General features: G+C 40.4%; 1 protein-coding gene across 1 annotated transcript in view; it reads right to left on the bottom strand.

The window, feature by feature from the left end:
- Positions 1–1,265: 1,265 nt before the first annotated feature.
- PITRM1 (pitrilysin metallopeptidase 1) overlaps positions 1,266–16,109 on the bottom strand; it is a 35,436-nt gene continuing 20,592 nt past the window's right edge. Inside the window, exons 16-27 of the mRNA XM_060782538.2 lie at positions 15,270–15,399; positions 13,314–13,434; positions 12,893–12,969; positions 12,531–12,696; positions 10,916–11,016; positions 8,972–9,092; positions 8,600–8,671; positions 7,470–7,582; positions 6,712–6,837; positions 6,317–6,462; positions 4,814–4,916; positions 1,266–1,817 (exon numbers count right to left, since the gene is read on the bottom strand). Coding sequence (XP_060638521.2) covers positions 1,724–1,817; positions 4,814–4,916; positions 6,317–6,462; positions 6,712–6,837; positions 7,470–7,582; positions 8,600–8,671; positions 8,972–9,092; positions 10,916–11,016; positions 12,531–12,696; positions 12,893–12,969; positions 13,314–13,434; positions 15,270–15,399 — 1,370 coding nt within the window. The 3' untranslated portion in view covers positions 1,266–1,723. The remainder of the gene's footprint in view (positions 1,818–4,813; positions 4,917–6,316; positions 6,463–6,711; positions 6,838–7,469; positions 7,583–8,599; positions 8,672–8,971; positions 9,093–10,915; positions 11,017–12,530; positions 12,697–12,892; positions 12,970–13,313; positions 13,435–15,269; positions 15,400–16,109) is intronic.

Below are 16,109 nucleotides of genomic sequence, written 5' to 3'. Positions count from 1 at the left end.
AGTTCCACTGTTGAACAGCTCTCACACTTACAAAGTTCTTCCTAATATTAAGGTGGAATCTCCTTTCTTTTAGTTTGAAGTCCTTGTTCTGCATCCTAGTCTCCAGGGCAGCAGAAAACAAGCCTGCTCCCTCCTTCCTATGACTTTCCCTCATTTATACATGGCTATCATGTCTCCTCTCAGCCTTCTCTTCTGCAGGCTAAGCATTGCCAGCTCTTTAAGCCGCTCCTCACAGGAGCTGCATAGTGTATGTACTGCCAGACAAGGTGAAGTTGTAATAGCCAAGATTCCACGAGGCTAAGTGGGCTGGCTTGTTGTTATTATTTATATCCCACAATTTTCTCCACAGGGACTCAAGGTGGTAAACAACCATACAATCTAATAAAAAATTAAAATAAATACAAAAATTAAAAACAATTACATATTAGTTTCTGTATTTAAAGTTAAAAATACAAAAAAATAGAAATAAAATTGATGCTTTGCTCAACATACAAGGAAGGTTGGCTAGTAGTATATAGGATGAGTGTCACAATTAAATCTCAAATTGTACCCCCTTGCTTAAAAACGTATGTATAGATTCAAGATGTATTGTTTCACTAGCTGTCCCCTGCCACGCGTTGCTGTGGCCCAATTTGTGTATATGTGTTGTGTGTGTATATATATGTGTATTGTGTGTGTATAAATTTGTGTACAAGTGTATATATGTGTTTGCATTTATATATGTGGTTTGCACATGCGTTGTAATGTATTTTTTGTGCTTTTTAAGTCTCTTCTGCTGTGTTTTTTAGTGTTTTTATGAGTGATGGTCACTCGTTGGCCTGATAGGTATATTGTGTCCAAATCTGGTGTCAGTTCGTCCAGTGATTTTTGAGTTATGTTAATCCCACAAACGAACTTTACATTTATATATATATATATATATATATATATATATATATATATATATAGATTCACAATGTGCCCTTCTTCCAAACTTTACTGTGTCTGGCATTCTCACTGCACTGTATGTCTGCTAACTCTATAGTAAAATAGTGAGTTAAATGTTCATACAATTCTGTCATCAAAATGGAAATACAGAAGCCTGTCTTTCATCGTTGCCTTTAGTATCACCTCATGTGAAAGATTATACTAAATATCCTTAGTATAATGCCAAGTTTTTAAACGTTGTTTGTATTTTAAAATACATTACAACTGTACCCTCGGTTCACTTCTGATACAATAAATATATAAATATGTGAAATATAACTCCCATGATAAACTACTCATCAGGGCTTGAAATATTTAATGGCACAAAGTTGAGACAAAAAGAATTTATAAGGATGAGTACAGAAGAATGTCAGTTCCCAGGAGGGTTAGTTAAAAACGTGATATTCCTTCAGTCAGACATGATTGACAATCAGCCACTGTACAGTGTCATTCTGTGCTTTTCCAAAATATGATGTAGATAAAACATAATCAGTTTGTCAGAACAAACCATGGTTCTGACAGGCTGCAGTTACAATCATCATCTAGAACTGTTGCTTATGAGATTCAAGAAAGATGGGTATTGTTGCAAAAATCTTTCCTCAGTAAAAAGCAATTCCAAGCTCTTTAAAACAACGGAGTGGAAATGGCTTCTCGTCTTAAAAAGCACTTTCAAAAGGGAGATGGGGTTTTCAAAGTCATTTTGGTATCTGTCATGTGAATTGGTTTGATATCCTCTACACCAAGACAGCAGCAAACATCATCGTATCACCCACGAAGGGTCTTTGGCAGTATTGGGGTTTTCTGGCCCAAGGATAGCCAGTCCTCTTGTGCTCTTCCCAGCTACCAGGTACCTGAAAGCAACAAAAAAAATCCTCATTAGTTTCAGTTTATACTCCAGGGAGAATTTTGCCTATTCATTAGCTGGATTTTGAGGAGCTCTGGGCAACTCTTTTCACCTCTTCTTTGCCTCCCGCTAAAATCCTACTAGTTACTCCAAACTAGATGAGACAGATTGAATTAATTATTAAAGGGGGAGACAACACATTATAAAATGCAAATGATTCAGAGGGTCTACTATAGTCAGGACAAAGGCTTCTCTTTCTGATATAAAACACACAATTATGATTGGTGGAAAAGAGCCTTGGAAATAAAAAGTATCATTGGCTTTGGGTTGCTGTGAGTTTACCAGGTTGTATGGCCATGTTCCAGAGGCATTCTCTCCTGGTGTTTCACCCACAGACACATCTACGGCAGGCACCCTCAACCTCTGAGGATGGTTACCTGAAATGTCAGGAGAGAATGCTTCTGTAACATGGCCATACAGCCCGGAAAACTCACAGCAACCTAGTGACTCCAGCCATGAAAGCCTTCGACAACACATCAATCATTGGCCTTACCTTTAATAAGTGCTTCAAGCAGATATGGCGTAACATCCCTATACATTCAGACATAAAGGAGGTTATCTCCTTATCTGCTTAAAAGTAAATATTTTCTGAAATATTTGTGTCCTTTGGAGGGTCAACAAAAAGGAGTGTCAGCCATTTCCCCTTCCTGCAAGGCCGGTTGGATGATTGTGACCAACTCAACCAAAAATGAATCACTTCCCTTCCCTTTTCAATTTTAGTTTTTTTGTCTCATTGGGGAAAGGGTATGTGGGTTGTTCAAGCCTTGTAGGGGAAAAAATACTGTGTGAGGTAGTATTATAATGCTGGGCTAGGAAATGAGCTATGAAACACAATGTGATTGTGCTTCATAGCAGATTTTCTATAAGGGTCTGGAGAATAAGCCCCATGAGGAGTGGCTTAAAGAGCTGGGCATGTTTAGCCTGCAGAAGAGAAGGCTGAGAGGAAACATGATAGCCATGTATAAGTATGTGAAGGGAAGTCATAGGGAGGAGGGGGCAAGCTTGTTTTCTGCTGCCCTGGAGACTAGGACACGGAACAATGGCTTCAAACTACAAGAAAGGAGATTCCACCTGAACATTAGGAAGAACTTCCTGACTGTGAAAGCTGTTCAGCAGTGGAACTCTCTGGCCCGCAGTGTGGTGGAGGCTCCTCCTTTGGAGGCTTTTAAACAGAGGCTGGATGGCCATCTGTCAGGGGTGATTTGAATGCAATATTCCTGCTTCTTGGCAGGGGGTTGGACTGGATGGCCCATGAGGTCTCTTCCAACTCTTTGATTCTATGAAACTACAAGAAAGGAGATTCCATCTGAACATCAGGAAGAACTTCCTGACTGTGAGAGCTGTTCAGCGGTGGAACTCTCTGCCCCAGAGTGTGGTGGAGGCTCCTTCTTTGGAGGCTTTTAAACAGAAGCTGGATGGCCATCTGCTTGGCGTGCTTTGAATGTAAGTCCAACCTTCTTGGCAGAGGGTTGGACTAGGTGGCCCATGAGGTCTCTTCCAACTCTATGATTCTATGCTTATCTCCTAATTGGGATGATTGAGGTGAGAGATGGAGAACTTAATATCACAAAGCTGTCCTCAGCTCAATTACGCATGCATACAGCCTCAAAGCACATTGATCAAGGACTTTGCAACAGAAGATTTCAGCAATGAGACCGCCAACCTCACTGCTTCCTGTTCCCCCCTTCCTTAGCTATATGGCAATATTTGTCAGCCTTCCTCTGTTGCTTATTTCAGACCAGTTACTCCTTCCTCTTTGCCATTCTGTTAGTTTCTGTGAAGTTGATGTCTGATGATTACATCCAAAGAACTACAACTACAAAGTAGTGAACTAAACAGTTAGCTGGAATGGAGGAAACAATGCCAAGTGTTTGGCAGAGCCTGATGCTCTTTGCAATAGCGACAAACAAGTCGGATGCCAGGAAGCAGGGCAGAAGAGCAGTGAGTCAGGAGTTTCCCATGGCAGGTGTCAGAAAATTATTTGGATCATTCCAGTCTCCTAAGAGACAAAAGCAATGAAAAAATGCAATGCCTACAGCACTCCCCGCCCCACAAATATAACATCTCCTGAGAGATCCCTCCTTCTTGTTCTCCAAGAGGTTTTCATTTAAGATCATGCCAAATGAAGAATAGTTCTTACAGGAGAAGCCCATCCGGTTTTACATGTGTCATTGCGCCACATACGCCTCCAGACTGAAAGGAGGCACGTTCAAAATAGTGACTCATAGAGAGAGTGCACAGATGTATTGGGGGTGACAATGCTCCAGTCACACTGATTGCAAACTCATCACTAGAACTGTGCTTGTTTCCAACAAAACCGTTTTGGAAAAAGGCAAGGCCAGAGCAGTAACTAATACAGGAGCAACAGTAAACAATCTCATCAGCCACAGAACTATGAGGTTGTACTTGCAAACTTACTAAAATAGCAGGATTTAGATTAGTCACGACTAACTTAAAAAGGTAAAGGTTTTCCCTTGACATTAAGTCTAGTTGTGTCTGTCTCTGGGGGTGGTGCTCATCTCCATTTCTAAGCCTAAGAGCAGGCTTTGTCCATAGACACCTCCAAGGTGGCTGGCATGACTGCATGGAGCACTGTTACCTTCCCACCAGAGTGGTTCCTATTTACTCACATTTGCATGTTTTCAAATTGCTAGCTTAGCTGAAGCTGGGGCTAACAGCGGGAGCTCACCCTGCTCCCCGGATTCGAACTGCCAATGTTTCAATCAGCAAGTTCAGTAGCTCAGCAATTCAACCCATTGTGATTTCAGTACAATTAAATCAGGTTCCAGCCCGTCATTGTCACACACCATACTTACTTAGTTCAACTTGATTTAGTTACTGTTATGTGTCAGACTAAGATCTAATTCTATAGATTAATACAGTTATATGGTACATCCTCCCCTTTTGCCTTCTCGGAGGCCTCAACAGATATATGAGACTTACTTATTGGCTGCATCGATCAGGTTGTCCTTGCTGACTGCAAAAAGATGTTCCCTGTGCCACTGCTTCATCTCATCAGAGATTCCATGCAAGAAGTTATTCATTCCTATACAGTAGAATTCACATGTGTTATCTGTTCATGCAACCCTCAAGAATAATAGTAACAGATGGCAGTCCATCTACAATCATTTTCCAAGCATACATTTTTCAAAGCATACATAATTTCCTAACTTGCTTCACTCTTGATTTACTCTTCTGAGAAAAGCATGCATAGCATAAAAATTATGCAACTAATTCTGCATCATTCATTTCCTTTGAAACAGTCAAATGCAAAATCCTTTATGTGTAATAGAAATCATATAGGGTCTATAATCCAAACAGCTAAAATCAAAATCATATGTAAAACTAAAATTAAGTGCAAAGCAATACCCCAAATTTAGGAATTTTAGCATAAATATAAAATTCATTAATAGGTAGGGCTCTCCAGCATGCATTTTAATTGCTGCACTTCACCTGGATAATGCCTACTAGGCATGGTTGATAAAAAAATGGTTCTAAACTGTTCAAAAGTAGGGGGTGCTGCTGGTGATTTGATTCTAAAGTCACTTCCGAATTTTTCAAAATTTTTAAAGACTTTCTGAAACTTCCGAATTGATTTGTTAATGTCGGGCGCACATGTGCTATAGGGGAAAACAGTACTGACACTGGGGAAATTTTGGAGGCTTCTCTTTCCCTTCAAACAGAAGGGAGGCAGTTGAACCCCCCCTTCCTTTTTTTTGGTGCATTTCCCCTGACTTAGGGAAGACACCTGGGTGTTGGGGTCCAGGAGATTTAGGAAATATTGTAACATAAGCCCTGATTGGCTGGGAGGCAAGCACTTTAGGCTGCACCTCCCAGCAGGCTTACTTTCATCAAAAAGGATTTCTCATACTTCCAAATCGACTTCCGAGCCATTGAAATCGATGGTCCAGGTCACTTCGAAACTACAGGGGACGTCTGACTCGCAAGTACGCTTTGAAACCCAGTTCGGAAGTGTGAAACTTCTGGCTTTAGTTCCAACATCCACAACTTCCAAACGAACTCACCCATGCATAATGCCTACATGAAATTAATTTCAGTCATTTCAATGGATTGTTCCAAAAGCAAGATATAGACAGCTTATTAAGCAAAGATGTCAAGCAATGACAGTATGGATTATTCTACAATAATTATGCAAGTTCTCTTCCCTCTCCCATTGTGCTACTTGAGCAATGACTGGTGTCTTTCTCTGGTCTCCAAAACACACCAAATTAAGGGAACACTACTTGGTGTCCTCCTAACCATCATTTTATCCTTCCCAGTTGCAATTAAATTTTTGAAGTAACAGAGGAGCCAAATCTACTCAAAGTAAATGTAATTCAATCAACAAACAGATTTCTAGCAGTGTGGAAACTTAGATGGGTCCATTTAAGAAGATAGCCTCCTTCATTCATGAGGTCCAGAAGTTTGAGGAGAGAGGCTACCTACCTTTGTCAGACGGTGCCACAGGAGCATCCACAGCTGCAAACACAGCGAGTTTGGCTTCATCAATGTCCTGCTGGGTGAATTTGCCCATTTTGGCCCATTCAGCAGCTTTCTCAAATGTACCCAGGGTATGCACTGAGTTTGGATCCCTAAAAGTCAAGGTAGTTAAAAAACAGTGGTATGGTTTTCCCCAAATAATATTATCACAAACTGTCCTGTTCTTGCTTTATGATAATCTTTTCTAGATCAACAACTTTCTGTACAAGTCACATGGGGACACAACTTCCTCCTGAATCAGAAGAATGTATCTGGTAATGTACAACAATGGTATAGAACTCTGGTCTGCAATCTGACAAATGTAAATTTTTCGTTTGTGTCCAGGTCAGTCCAATACTTACCTATAAGAGTAGAAACTGAATATGCCATTATGGGCAAGCTGTGCACCACCACCATAGGCACCTCCTTTCTCTCTGATTTCTGTGTGTAGGAACTTGGCTGTCATTAAGCGGGCAAGAATGCGGAGGCTGAAACAGAGAAAGAGAGAAACTGTGAACAAAAGGGTTTGCCCTGAAGCCACAATCTTCCTTGTGAACCAAATTACTGCACTATTAAATTTACACTAGCATTATCTATCTATTCAGCAAACCTTCAGCTTCAATAGGGTTTGTTATTTCAGTAACTCTTCCATTCGTGTTCTAAGTTAATAAGCATAAACAAAAAGTATAGTCATGGTAGGACAGTTTATACAGTTGGCATTTGCTTTCAAGGCAACTTTGACTTAGGACAATATCGCATATTGAAGCATAGTGCAATGCAGCGGTGTGAGTACTGGACTGCAATTCTGGAAGTCAGTGTTCAAATCCCCACTCAGCTATGGAAACCCACCGGATGATCTTGGGCAAGACACACTCTCAAGTAATAGTGTCATCTTAGGGTTGCCATAAGTCAGAAACACCTTGAAATCACATTACAACAGATTGTTTCTAATACAGAAGGTGATATATATAGGTATTATAACTAGTAGTTACTAAGAGATGTAAGCTCCAACTATTTCTTAAGTTACAAATAGGTGTTCTGTTTTTGACATCTACCACTTTTTTTTTCATCTACTACCAGCACTTCTGAACCCATTTGATAGCACTTTTCACTGTCCTACCTTGCATAGTCTGGGGATGTGAAGGGAACAGTTCGTACACAGGCACCAACGTAATTTACGGGAAAGGGAAGCAGGAAATGGGTCTTCATCTGACAAGGCTGGAAAGTGGGGTCCTGAGGGAAGAGACACAACATGTATTGAGTATTTTCCCTCTGATAAGAGGTCCGACAGTACTCTCTCTGTGCCCATCCAAGAACATCAAATGGAAGTCCAGCAATGGCTATCTGAGTGCAAAGATATGCTCAACAGGATCACTTTAATGGCTCAAAACATCCTTCTCTCACTTGACAGTCTCTGAATGTACTAGAAACAGCTCCTCCACCCCTTGGGCTTACTGAGGATGATGGAAGGAGCCTTGGTTCAGGAAGTTAGGCTTAAATTATATTGCAGGTGAGGGAATAAGCAGGAAAAGGGTTACATACTTCAGTTTCCACAGTTTCTCCTTTAAAAGTAATAGTCAGTAATTGTAACACTATGGGCAGTAATTATAAAAAAGAATGGGGTTATCCTTGTACTTTTTTCAAAAAAATTAAAAACCCTTAGTGTGTAAATCAATTGTCTGGGGGGAAAGCCAGTATACAGTAGAATATAAATTTCAAATGATGCTGCCTTTCAAGGCTTCAAGAACTGTAGAGAGGCAGACAACATTACCTCATTCTCTCCAAAGTAATTGTTTAAAAGAAGGATTTTAGCTGTTACTCCAATGAATTCAAGGTACCATATTTTCCGCCGTGTAAGACAACTTTTTAACCCTGAAAAATCCTTTCAGAAGTGTGTGTCCTCAGGAGGATGAGCGACAGGTCGCATGGACATGGAGACTGGCTGGGGGTGGTAGCCCGCTGGCTGTACCTGCCTGCAGTGGCCTAGTGCTGGCTCCACCTCACCATGAGCCTTCAGCAGAAGACGGCCCTCAAGCCCAGAGCAAAGAAAGCTCTCTCAAGCTACTACAAAAAACAGCTGTAGTCTTATACAGCAAGTATATCCCAAACACTCAATTTTAAGTGGAAAAGTTGGGGGGTCGTCTTATGCCCAGTCGTCTTTTACGCCGGAAAATACGGTAACTATGCCTGACGAGACACAGGAGGAAAAAAAACAACCACTACGGTCTAAAACAAATAATCCAGACTCACTGTAATTAGCTTCCTTGCAATCTGGGTGGAACCATGGGCTTCACTGCCAGCAGCTTTAGGATCTGAAGGTTTCTAGGAAGACAAGATTCCATTGATATATCACAATTTTTATTTATCATTTATCATTTCTTCCCCTAAACCCCCAAATGCAAACTCAGAGAGTCCCCTTATTATGTGTGCTATATGGTTCAGATGTATATGCTTCCTAGGGTAAAAGCTATAGAAGAAAAAGACACATATGCACTACTTTACCTTTTTAAAGGAAAGGGGCATTCCTTTCACAAGATGAATTTACGAGTTCCATTCAAACAAGCTAGCAAGGCCTATCAACTTTTTATTATTATTATTATTTAATGTAATCTCTCCCTTTACCTCAATCACATGTGGACGGATGGGCTTCCTTTCCTTTTTACTCCTGACAATGCCTTTTATGAATTTTTCTATTGCTTTTGCAGCATTGGGCATCTGCTGAGGAGTGGCATTCACTGAACATCTGTGCAAAAATAAAGGGATGCTGGTTGAAGACTAAAAGGAGACATTTGCAAGAGAGGAAGTGTTGTTTGCATCAGAAAGTATGGTCCAAGGGATGCTTTCCCATTTCCCCAACATCTGTTCAGGCTGCAAAATGGTCTCCCTACCCTCTGGTGTCTTTTTATCAAAACCAGAAATTTCCCTTGGAAAATAAAATACTTTTCACCCCAAACCGAATTAGATTTTGAAAATACAGTAGAGTCTTGCTTATCCAACCTTTGCTCATTCAATGTTCTGTATTATCCAATGCACTATACCTCCCGCCTGGATCCATAGCTGTTTCAATACACTGCGATGTTTTGAAACTAAATTTGCAAATACAGTAATTACTACATAATGTTACCATGTATTGATCTGCTTTTTCTGTCGATTGGTTGTAAAACATGATGTTTTGGTGCTTAATTGGTAAAATCATAACATAATCTGATGTTCAATAGGCTTTTCCTTAATCCCTCCTTATTATCCAACATTTTCGCTTATCCTATGTTCCGCCGGCTCGTTTATGTTGGATAAGCGGGACTCTACTGTACCCTCTAATATAGGCATGGGCAAACTCTGGCCCTCCAGGTGTTTTGGACTTCAACTCCCACAATTCCTATCAGCCTCAGGCCCCTTCCTTTCCCCCCTCAGCCACTTAAGCGGCTGAGGGGGAAAAGGAAAGGGCCTGAGGCTGATAGGAATTGTGGGAGTTGAAGTCCAAAACACCTGGAGGGCCAGGCCAGAGTTTGCCCATGCCTACTCTAATATATCTATTTTAACTCTTGCAATAGAACTTTCTTTGAGAAATTCAAACTTCTACAACACTTGCCAGCTGAGGCTATGTTTACCTTTCAGCCATTAGTCACAAACACAAAGAATCTAACCTACAAAATCAGCTATCTTACATTAGGAACACCTTTCCTAGGCATAGGCTAAAGACATAATCTATTATTGATTCTATGACTGCCAAAATTATAATCCCTGGCTCTACAGGGCCCCCAAGCCCAAAGCAGGGTCCTAAAATATAATCATAAGAAGAGATCAGAAATTTTGTTTTCCCCGTTCTGTGATACTAAAGATGGCTATGCAAGTGTCCATCTTTAGAAAGTGACTTTATCTGAAAATCATAGCATTGTTGCTGGTTTTTTAAAATGTCATCTTGAAATTCTCTGAATAATACTAAACTCTCATGAAAATATTAGGGCAGGAAATTGCTGGTCTTAAGGAACTGCTGCTGCGGCACGCTCCATACTGACAAGCTGGAATGTGTCCAGAGGAGGGCAACTAAAATGATCAAGGGTCTGGAGAACAAGCCTTATGAGGAGCGGCTTAAGGAGCTGGGTATGTTTAGCCTGAAGAAGAGAAGGCTGAGAGGAGATATGATAGCCATGTATAAAATATGTGAGAGGAAGCCACAGGGAGGAGGGAGCAAGCTTGTTTTCTGCTTCCCTGGAGACTAGGACACGGAACAATGGCTTCAAACTACAAGACAGGAGATTCCATCTGAACATGAGGAAGAACTTCCTGACTGTGAGAGCCGTTCAGCAGTGGAACTCTCTGCCCCGGAGTGTGGTGGAGGCTCCTTCTTTGGAAGCTTTTAAACAGAGTCTGGATGGCCATCTGTCAAGGGTGATTTGAATGCAATATTCCTGCTTCTGGGCAGGGGGTTGGACTGGATGGCCCATGAGGTCTCTTCCAACTCTTTGATTCTATGATTCTATGATAGCACTCTGCCTCTGTAGAAGAACCACTTGCATTGGAGTTAATTCAAAATCCAGAACACCACACGAAGAAAGGCCTTCTCACCGCATGTTATCACTATTTAAGAGGTACTTCTTGATGCGTGGCAATTTACGGAGCACAGGCTTGATATCAGACATTTCTGCAATTCGCTTCATCAGTTTCACCTGAATAGATATAAAAGGAGAGACAGAAGATCTGTTTCGAGCTCCTAAAGACTCAAGTATAAGAATCCAAAATACAATTTTCACTTTCTGCTATGTGTTCATATGGAAACACCACTAAAAGGGAGATGACTACAGAAGTATCGAGACCCTCAGATAACCCCCATGGGTCTCCATGATGGTGCCCTCATTTTGCGATTGTCTATTCTGACTGAAATAATAATAATAATAATAATAATAATAATAATAATAATAATAATAATAGCTGCAGAAGGCTACCTTACTGGGATCTGCACACATTATTCGCCAATACATCACACAGTCCTAGATGCTTGGGAAGTGTCTGACATGTGATCCAGTACAACAGCCAGCAGATTGTCTGCTGTGGACTCATCTTGTTGTGTTTCAAATAATAATAATAATAATAATAATAATATGCTTTATTAATATTCCACTCTATTTTCCCTAGGGGACTCAGAGCAGATTACAGGGTAAATATATGGCAAACATTCAGTGCCATTATACAATTGACAACAAAGACAGACAGTACATAAACAGAGGCAAGGCTTCCCATCTTTTTTCATCTCCAGCATCTGGGGGTTGTGCTCAACTCAGCCATGGGGAGGTGCTTTTGTTTAATTTTTCCATGCTGAGAAGCCTGTTGTCTATGGCGCCTTCCTGATCAAATTACTGGCATGTCTTCAGGGGTGCCTTTTCACCTCTTAGCCAAAGCGGTACCTATTTCTCTACTCACATTGTTGTTTTCAAACTGCTAGATAAGCAGAAGATTTGGCTGACGACGGGAGCTCATCCCGACGGGAGCTTGAACTGCCGACCTTCTGATCGGAAAGATCTTCTGAAGCTGATGGTTTAACCCACTGTGCTAGCCACAGCCTCTTAGCTCTCTAGGGCTTCAAGCTGGATACCTTCTTATACCTGGACCACTAGTATTTCCTATTATTATTTATTATTATTTTATTTACTTCATTTATATACCGCTTTTCTCAGCCCTTGGGCAACTCAAAGCGGTTAACAATAGCAAAATGTAATGCTCAACATCATAAAAAGAGTTTAAAAACAGTTAAAAACAATGATATAATAAACAATCAGTTAAACATAACTATAACATCTCATTAGCGTAAACATAACTATAACATCTCATTAGCGTAAACATAACTATAACATCTCCTAGTGGCCTTCTAGAATTATAGAGTTGGAAAAGATCACAAGAGACATCTAGTCCAACCTTCTGCCATGCAGGAAAATACAACTGAAGAACTCCTGACAGATAGCCATTCAGCATCTGCTTTAAAACCCCCAGAGAAGGAGAGTCCATCACCCTCCAAGGCAGCAGCATACTCTACTGCTGAACAGGTCTTACCATCAGGAAGTTCTTCCTAATGTTTAGGTGTAATCTCTTTTCTTGCCATTTGAATCTAACCAAGCCCATCCCCTACTTCACTTCCAAAATGCGTCTTATCAGGATAATAACTCTGAAGCCCTTCCCTTTGTTTTACCTGCTCCATGCCACTGAACATTTCGTTCAATTCTCCTGCAGGCGTCAGGGTCCTGCTTGCTCTAATAGAAGCGTAGACGTGTCCCGAATCAGGGATTCCATTTGACAGCTCCTGAGCTGTCATTTTCACCAAAACTTTGAAATGTTCCTCATCTTCAAAATGGGGGCTGCAAAAAGTACATTGGGGGAAGGGGGATGGGACACAGAGAAAGATCATCCACATATTAATACAATTTAATATTTACTATTCAGAAAAAGGCAAATTATCTTCTAAATATTTTCAGCCTTCTGACACGCACTCCATCAGGAAATTGAGTATTTTCAACAAAATAAGTAATCCCTCTTTTTTAAAAAAAGTCTTACTGGTTGAATATTTCACTCCAAAGGTTCATCATATCAGGCAGATTTCTGTCCAGGCAAAGAGAAGAGAAGATCACACCCTAATAAATGGGGGAAATAAAATCAGATTACTGAGCAAACTGTTAGCAAATGCCTATGGGAATTAATGTTATTCTTCATGTGTTTGGAGATTTTTTAAAAAAATAATAAGTTGATAATATCTATACAAAAACATTATCTTCCCCAAACTGGGGGAGAAAACCATGGGAAAAACAGAAATGGCAGTTACAAAATCACAGACAAAAGCTACACCACCAGCAGCGACTTTTATATTCTTATGGAAAAATAAAAAAAAAATCCTTAACTAGGTCTTCATTGGGTAGAGAGTTGCCATACTTCAAATGTCAAAGCAAAAGCAGAGTCAGGCATTGAAAGATGAACTCACCTGTTCATATATGTCCAAACTGGAGTCGTCTGCAGTGATATGAGGGGCAACAGAAAGGCCACCAGTCTTCAGATCGATTTCTTGAGCCTGTTCTCTGTAGCTCAGAGCTCCACATCCCATCCTGAAAAAGGCAAAGAGAACGAGAGGGTAGGAGGCTGAGTTCCTTGTAGGCTGCATGTTCTCTTCACCAGTAAGACCCCTTAATTGTGCTCCACTTGCTTTGCATATGTGCATAACTGGATTTTGAGCTGCTTGCTTTCCCTAAGAGAGGAAACCTGGAAACCCAAGCTATTCAGACTGAGTCCTTCCAAATTCAGTCTCCTCCTCTCCCTTTCCACCTTCTCGTTTCATATGTTTTTATTGAAATTAGAATATTATAAGAATACATCGAAAGAGTGAGAATAATTTAGAGAAGATAGAAAAGTAGGAAAATAGAGAAGAATTGCACATATCACCCCCCCCCAAAAAAAAGAGAAAAAAAAGAAAAAAAACCGTGAAAAATATGTGTATATATGTGAGAAAAAAGAAAAAAAATTAAAAAAGGAATAATAGTAATAACAATAAAATGAAAATAAAAAGTGGACTTCCTTGATTCTGTCCAACCCTTATTTATTTCCTTTTATATTCAACCATATGTATTTTCCATACTCCTTCTGTGTGATTAAAGGTCCCTTAATCTATTTTCAATATAGTCTTCAATTATTGACCAGTTTGTCTGTTTTATTGGATTGCCTGTACCCTTTCCACCTTCTAAAACAGATATCTTTCTTGGGAAATTTTACTTTTATTCTGTAATTTTGCCAAACAGAAGTAACAAACAAAGGAGCACTATTGCATCCCTCCATAGTAAAGTGGCAGATATGGAGAAGTTTTTGCGTACGTGAAGACTCTCTAAGGCAGTGGTTCTCAAACATTGGATCCCCAACTGTTTTGGTCTACAACTCCCAGAAATCCCAGCCAGTTTACCAGCTGCTGTTATTTCTGGGAGTTGAAGGCTAAAGTATCTAGGGACTCACAGGTTGAGAACCACTGCTCTAAGAGAAGGAAGGCTTAAGAAAATCAGGGTCTTGACTCAGAGGCACTACTACACTCTTTGCACGTTTATTTGATCCTGGTAAGCAATGTCTGAATAAAGTCTAGATGAACAAGACAGACTTTTGCATAACTGAAAGACACAAGCAATCTGCTACTGAAATAAGAAAAATAAATAAAAAATAAGAAAAACACAAATACTCCCATGCACATACATATACCATTGTGTCAAGTTCAGCCCTACACGAGTTCCCTCAGGGAGATAGGGTGGGATAAAAATAAAGTTGTTGTTGTTATTATTATTATCAGGCCCCCTTTGATGACAAATGCAAGAAGTGATGGGAAACCTCTATTTCGTATTGCCCTTTATTTCTAATTTTGCCATTTGGCTTTCACACTATCCATCAGCCCTCACAACTAATTTGCATCAGCCCGCCCACCCAAGCCCAGAAACTGTTTATTTCAGGCCATTGGTTGTTGGTCCGATGGTTGCTATACTTTGTTATAATGTTGTTGTTTTATATTTTTTCATGTTGTTGTTTAGTGTGTTATATTTTAACTATGTTGATAAGCTTGTCCTCATGGAAGCTGCCCCAAGTCCCTCCAGGGAGATGGAGGTGGGATACAAAAATAAAGTTATCATCATCACCACCACCATCAAAACTGGAATAAAGGGAGAGAAACTGCTTGAAAAAGTGAAAATACATCCTTGGGAAAATAATAGGCTTTTTTCCCTATCTCCCTCACTGTCCTGCCAAGTAAGACTTCAATGGATGGAAGGAGACAATGTGGAACTCAACTCTTATCTGAGACAAAATAAACCACATTAAATCTAAAAAGGATAACCTCACCCACCCGCCTAGCATTTTCTTGGAAGGGTCCAGTTACAACACAACAATAACCTTGAATACACAAGTTTCTTACTTGGTGATGACATTGCAAAAAAGTGGAACGTAAGGCCTGAGCTCCTCTGGGAGGGTGTTTAGGCTGGAAATAGCTCTGAAATACACCATGCCATTTGTGGGCTGAGCGCAGTGCTGGACAGGGACATTATCTGTTATAAATAAGCAAGAAAAAAAAAACCCTGAACAAATGAACAAACATTCTTTTGGGTCACTTGAAAGTCCAAACCTCCCCCAAGCTGTCCCTGCCCCATTTCTTTTTCCCACAAACTGAGCAGCAGGGATAAGGAAGGGTACAAAGCAAAGGGTCTTTCCACATATGCTCATTTGGTCAGAGAACCTTGTTGGGCGAGTGGGCTTAATAACAAAAGACCCTCCTCTAACTTATTAGCAGAAGCATGACCCAGCACCAATAGCCCAAAGTGATAAAAAGAACAAAAACACACAGACCAATGTTATCTCTTCCATAGGCTTTTCTTTGCAGTAAAATAATATGGTTACACTATTTACAAGAACAAGGTTTCTATAACACAAATAAAGTTCTTTATATTCCCTTCATTACTTCCACGCTGGGTTTCTTTCTTATGCAGATAAAGAGCTTCGCTCTCACAGATCTTCCTATCACAACGAAATTATACTGGAGCTTCACACAGTAGCTTTTTACACCCAGCAGCCTTTATACACTGGAAATACACATAAGGCTTTAAACCTGGGGCTTCTCTCACCAAACCTTCTCACACGAGTCCTCCTCAAACTTGGCCTTCTCAAAGACTAAGGCCTACCTCACAGACTGAGACCATTCTCCCACTGAGGTTTATCCCAGACCAACGGCTACTAAGCTACAAGCACACATACTTACATA

The sequence above is a fragment of the Anolis sagrei genome, chromosome 6 (genome assembly GCF_037176765.1).
Source record: "Anolis sagrei isolate rAnoSag1 chromosome 6, rAnoSag1.mat, whole genome shotgun sequence".
NCBI classification, from domain to species: Eukaryota; Metazoa; Chordata; class Lepidosauria; order Squamata; family Dactyloidae; genus Anolis; species Anolis sagrei.
Note: the sequence above shows the minus strand (reverse complement) of the source record. Positions and strands in the feature narration are given on the sequence as shown.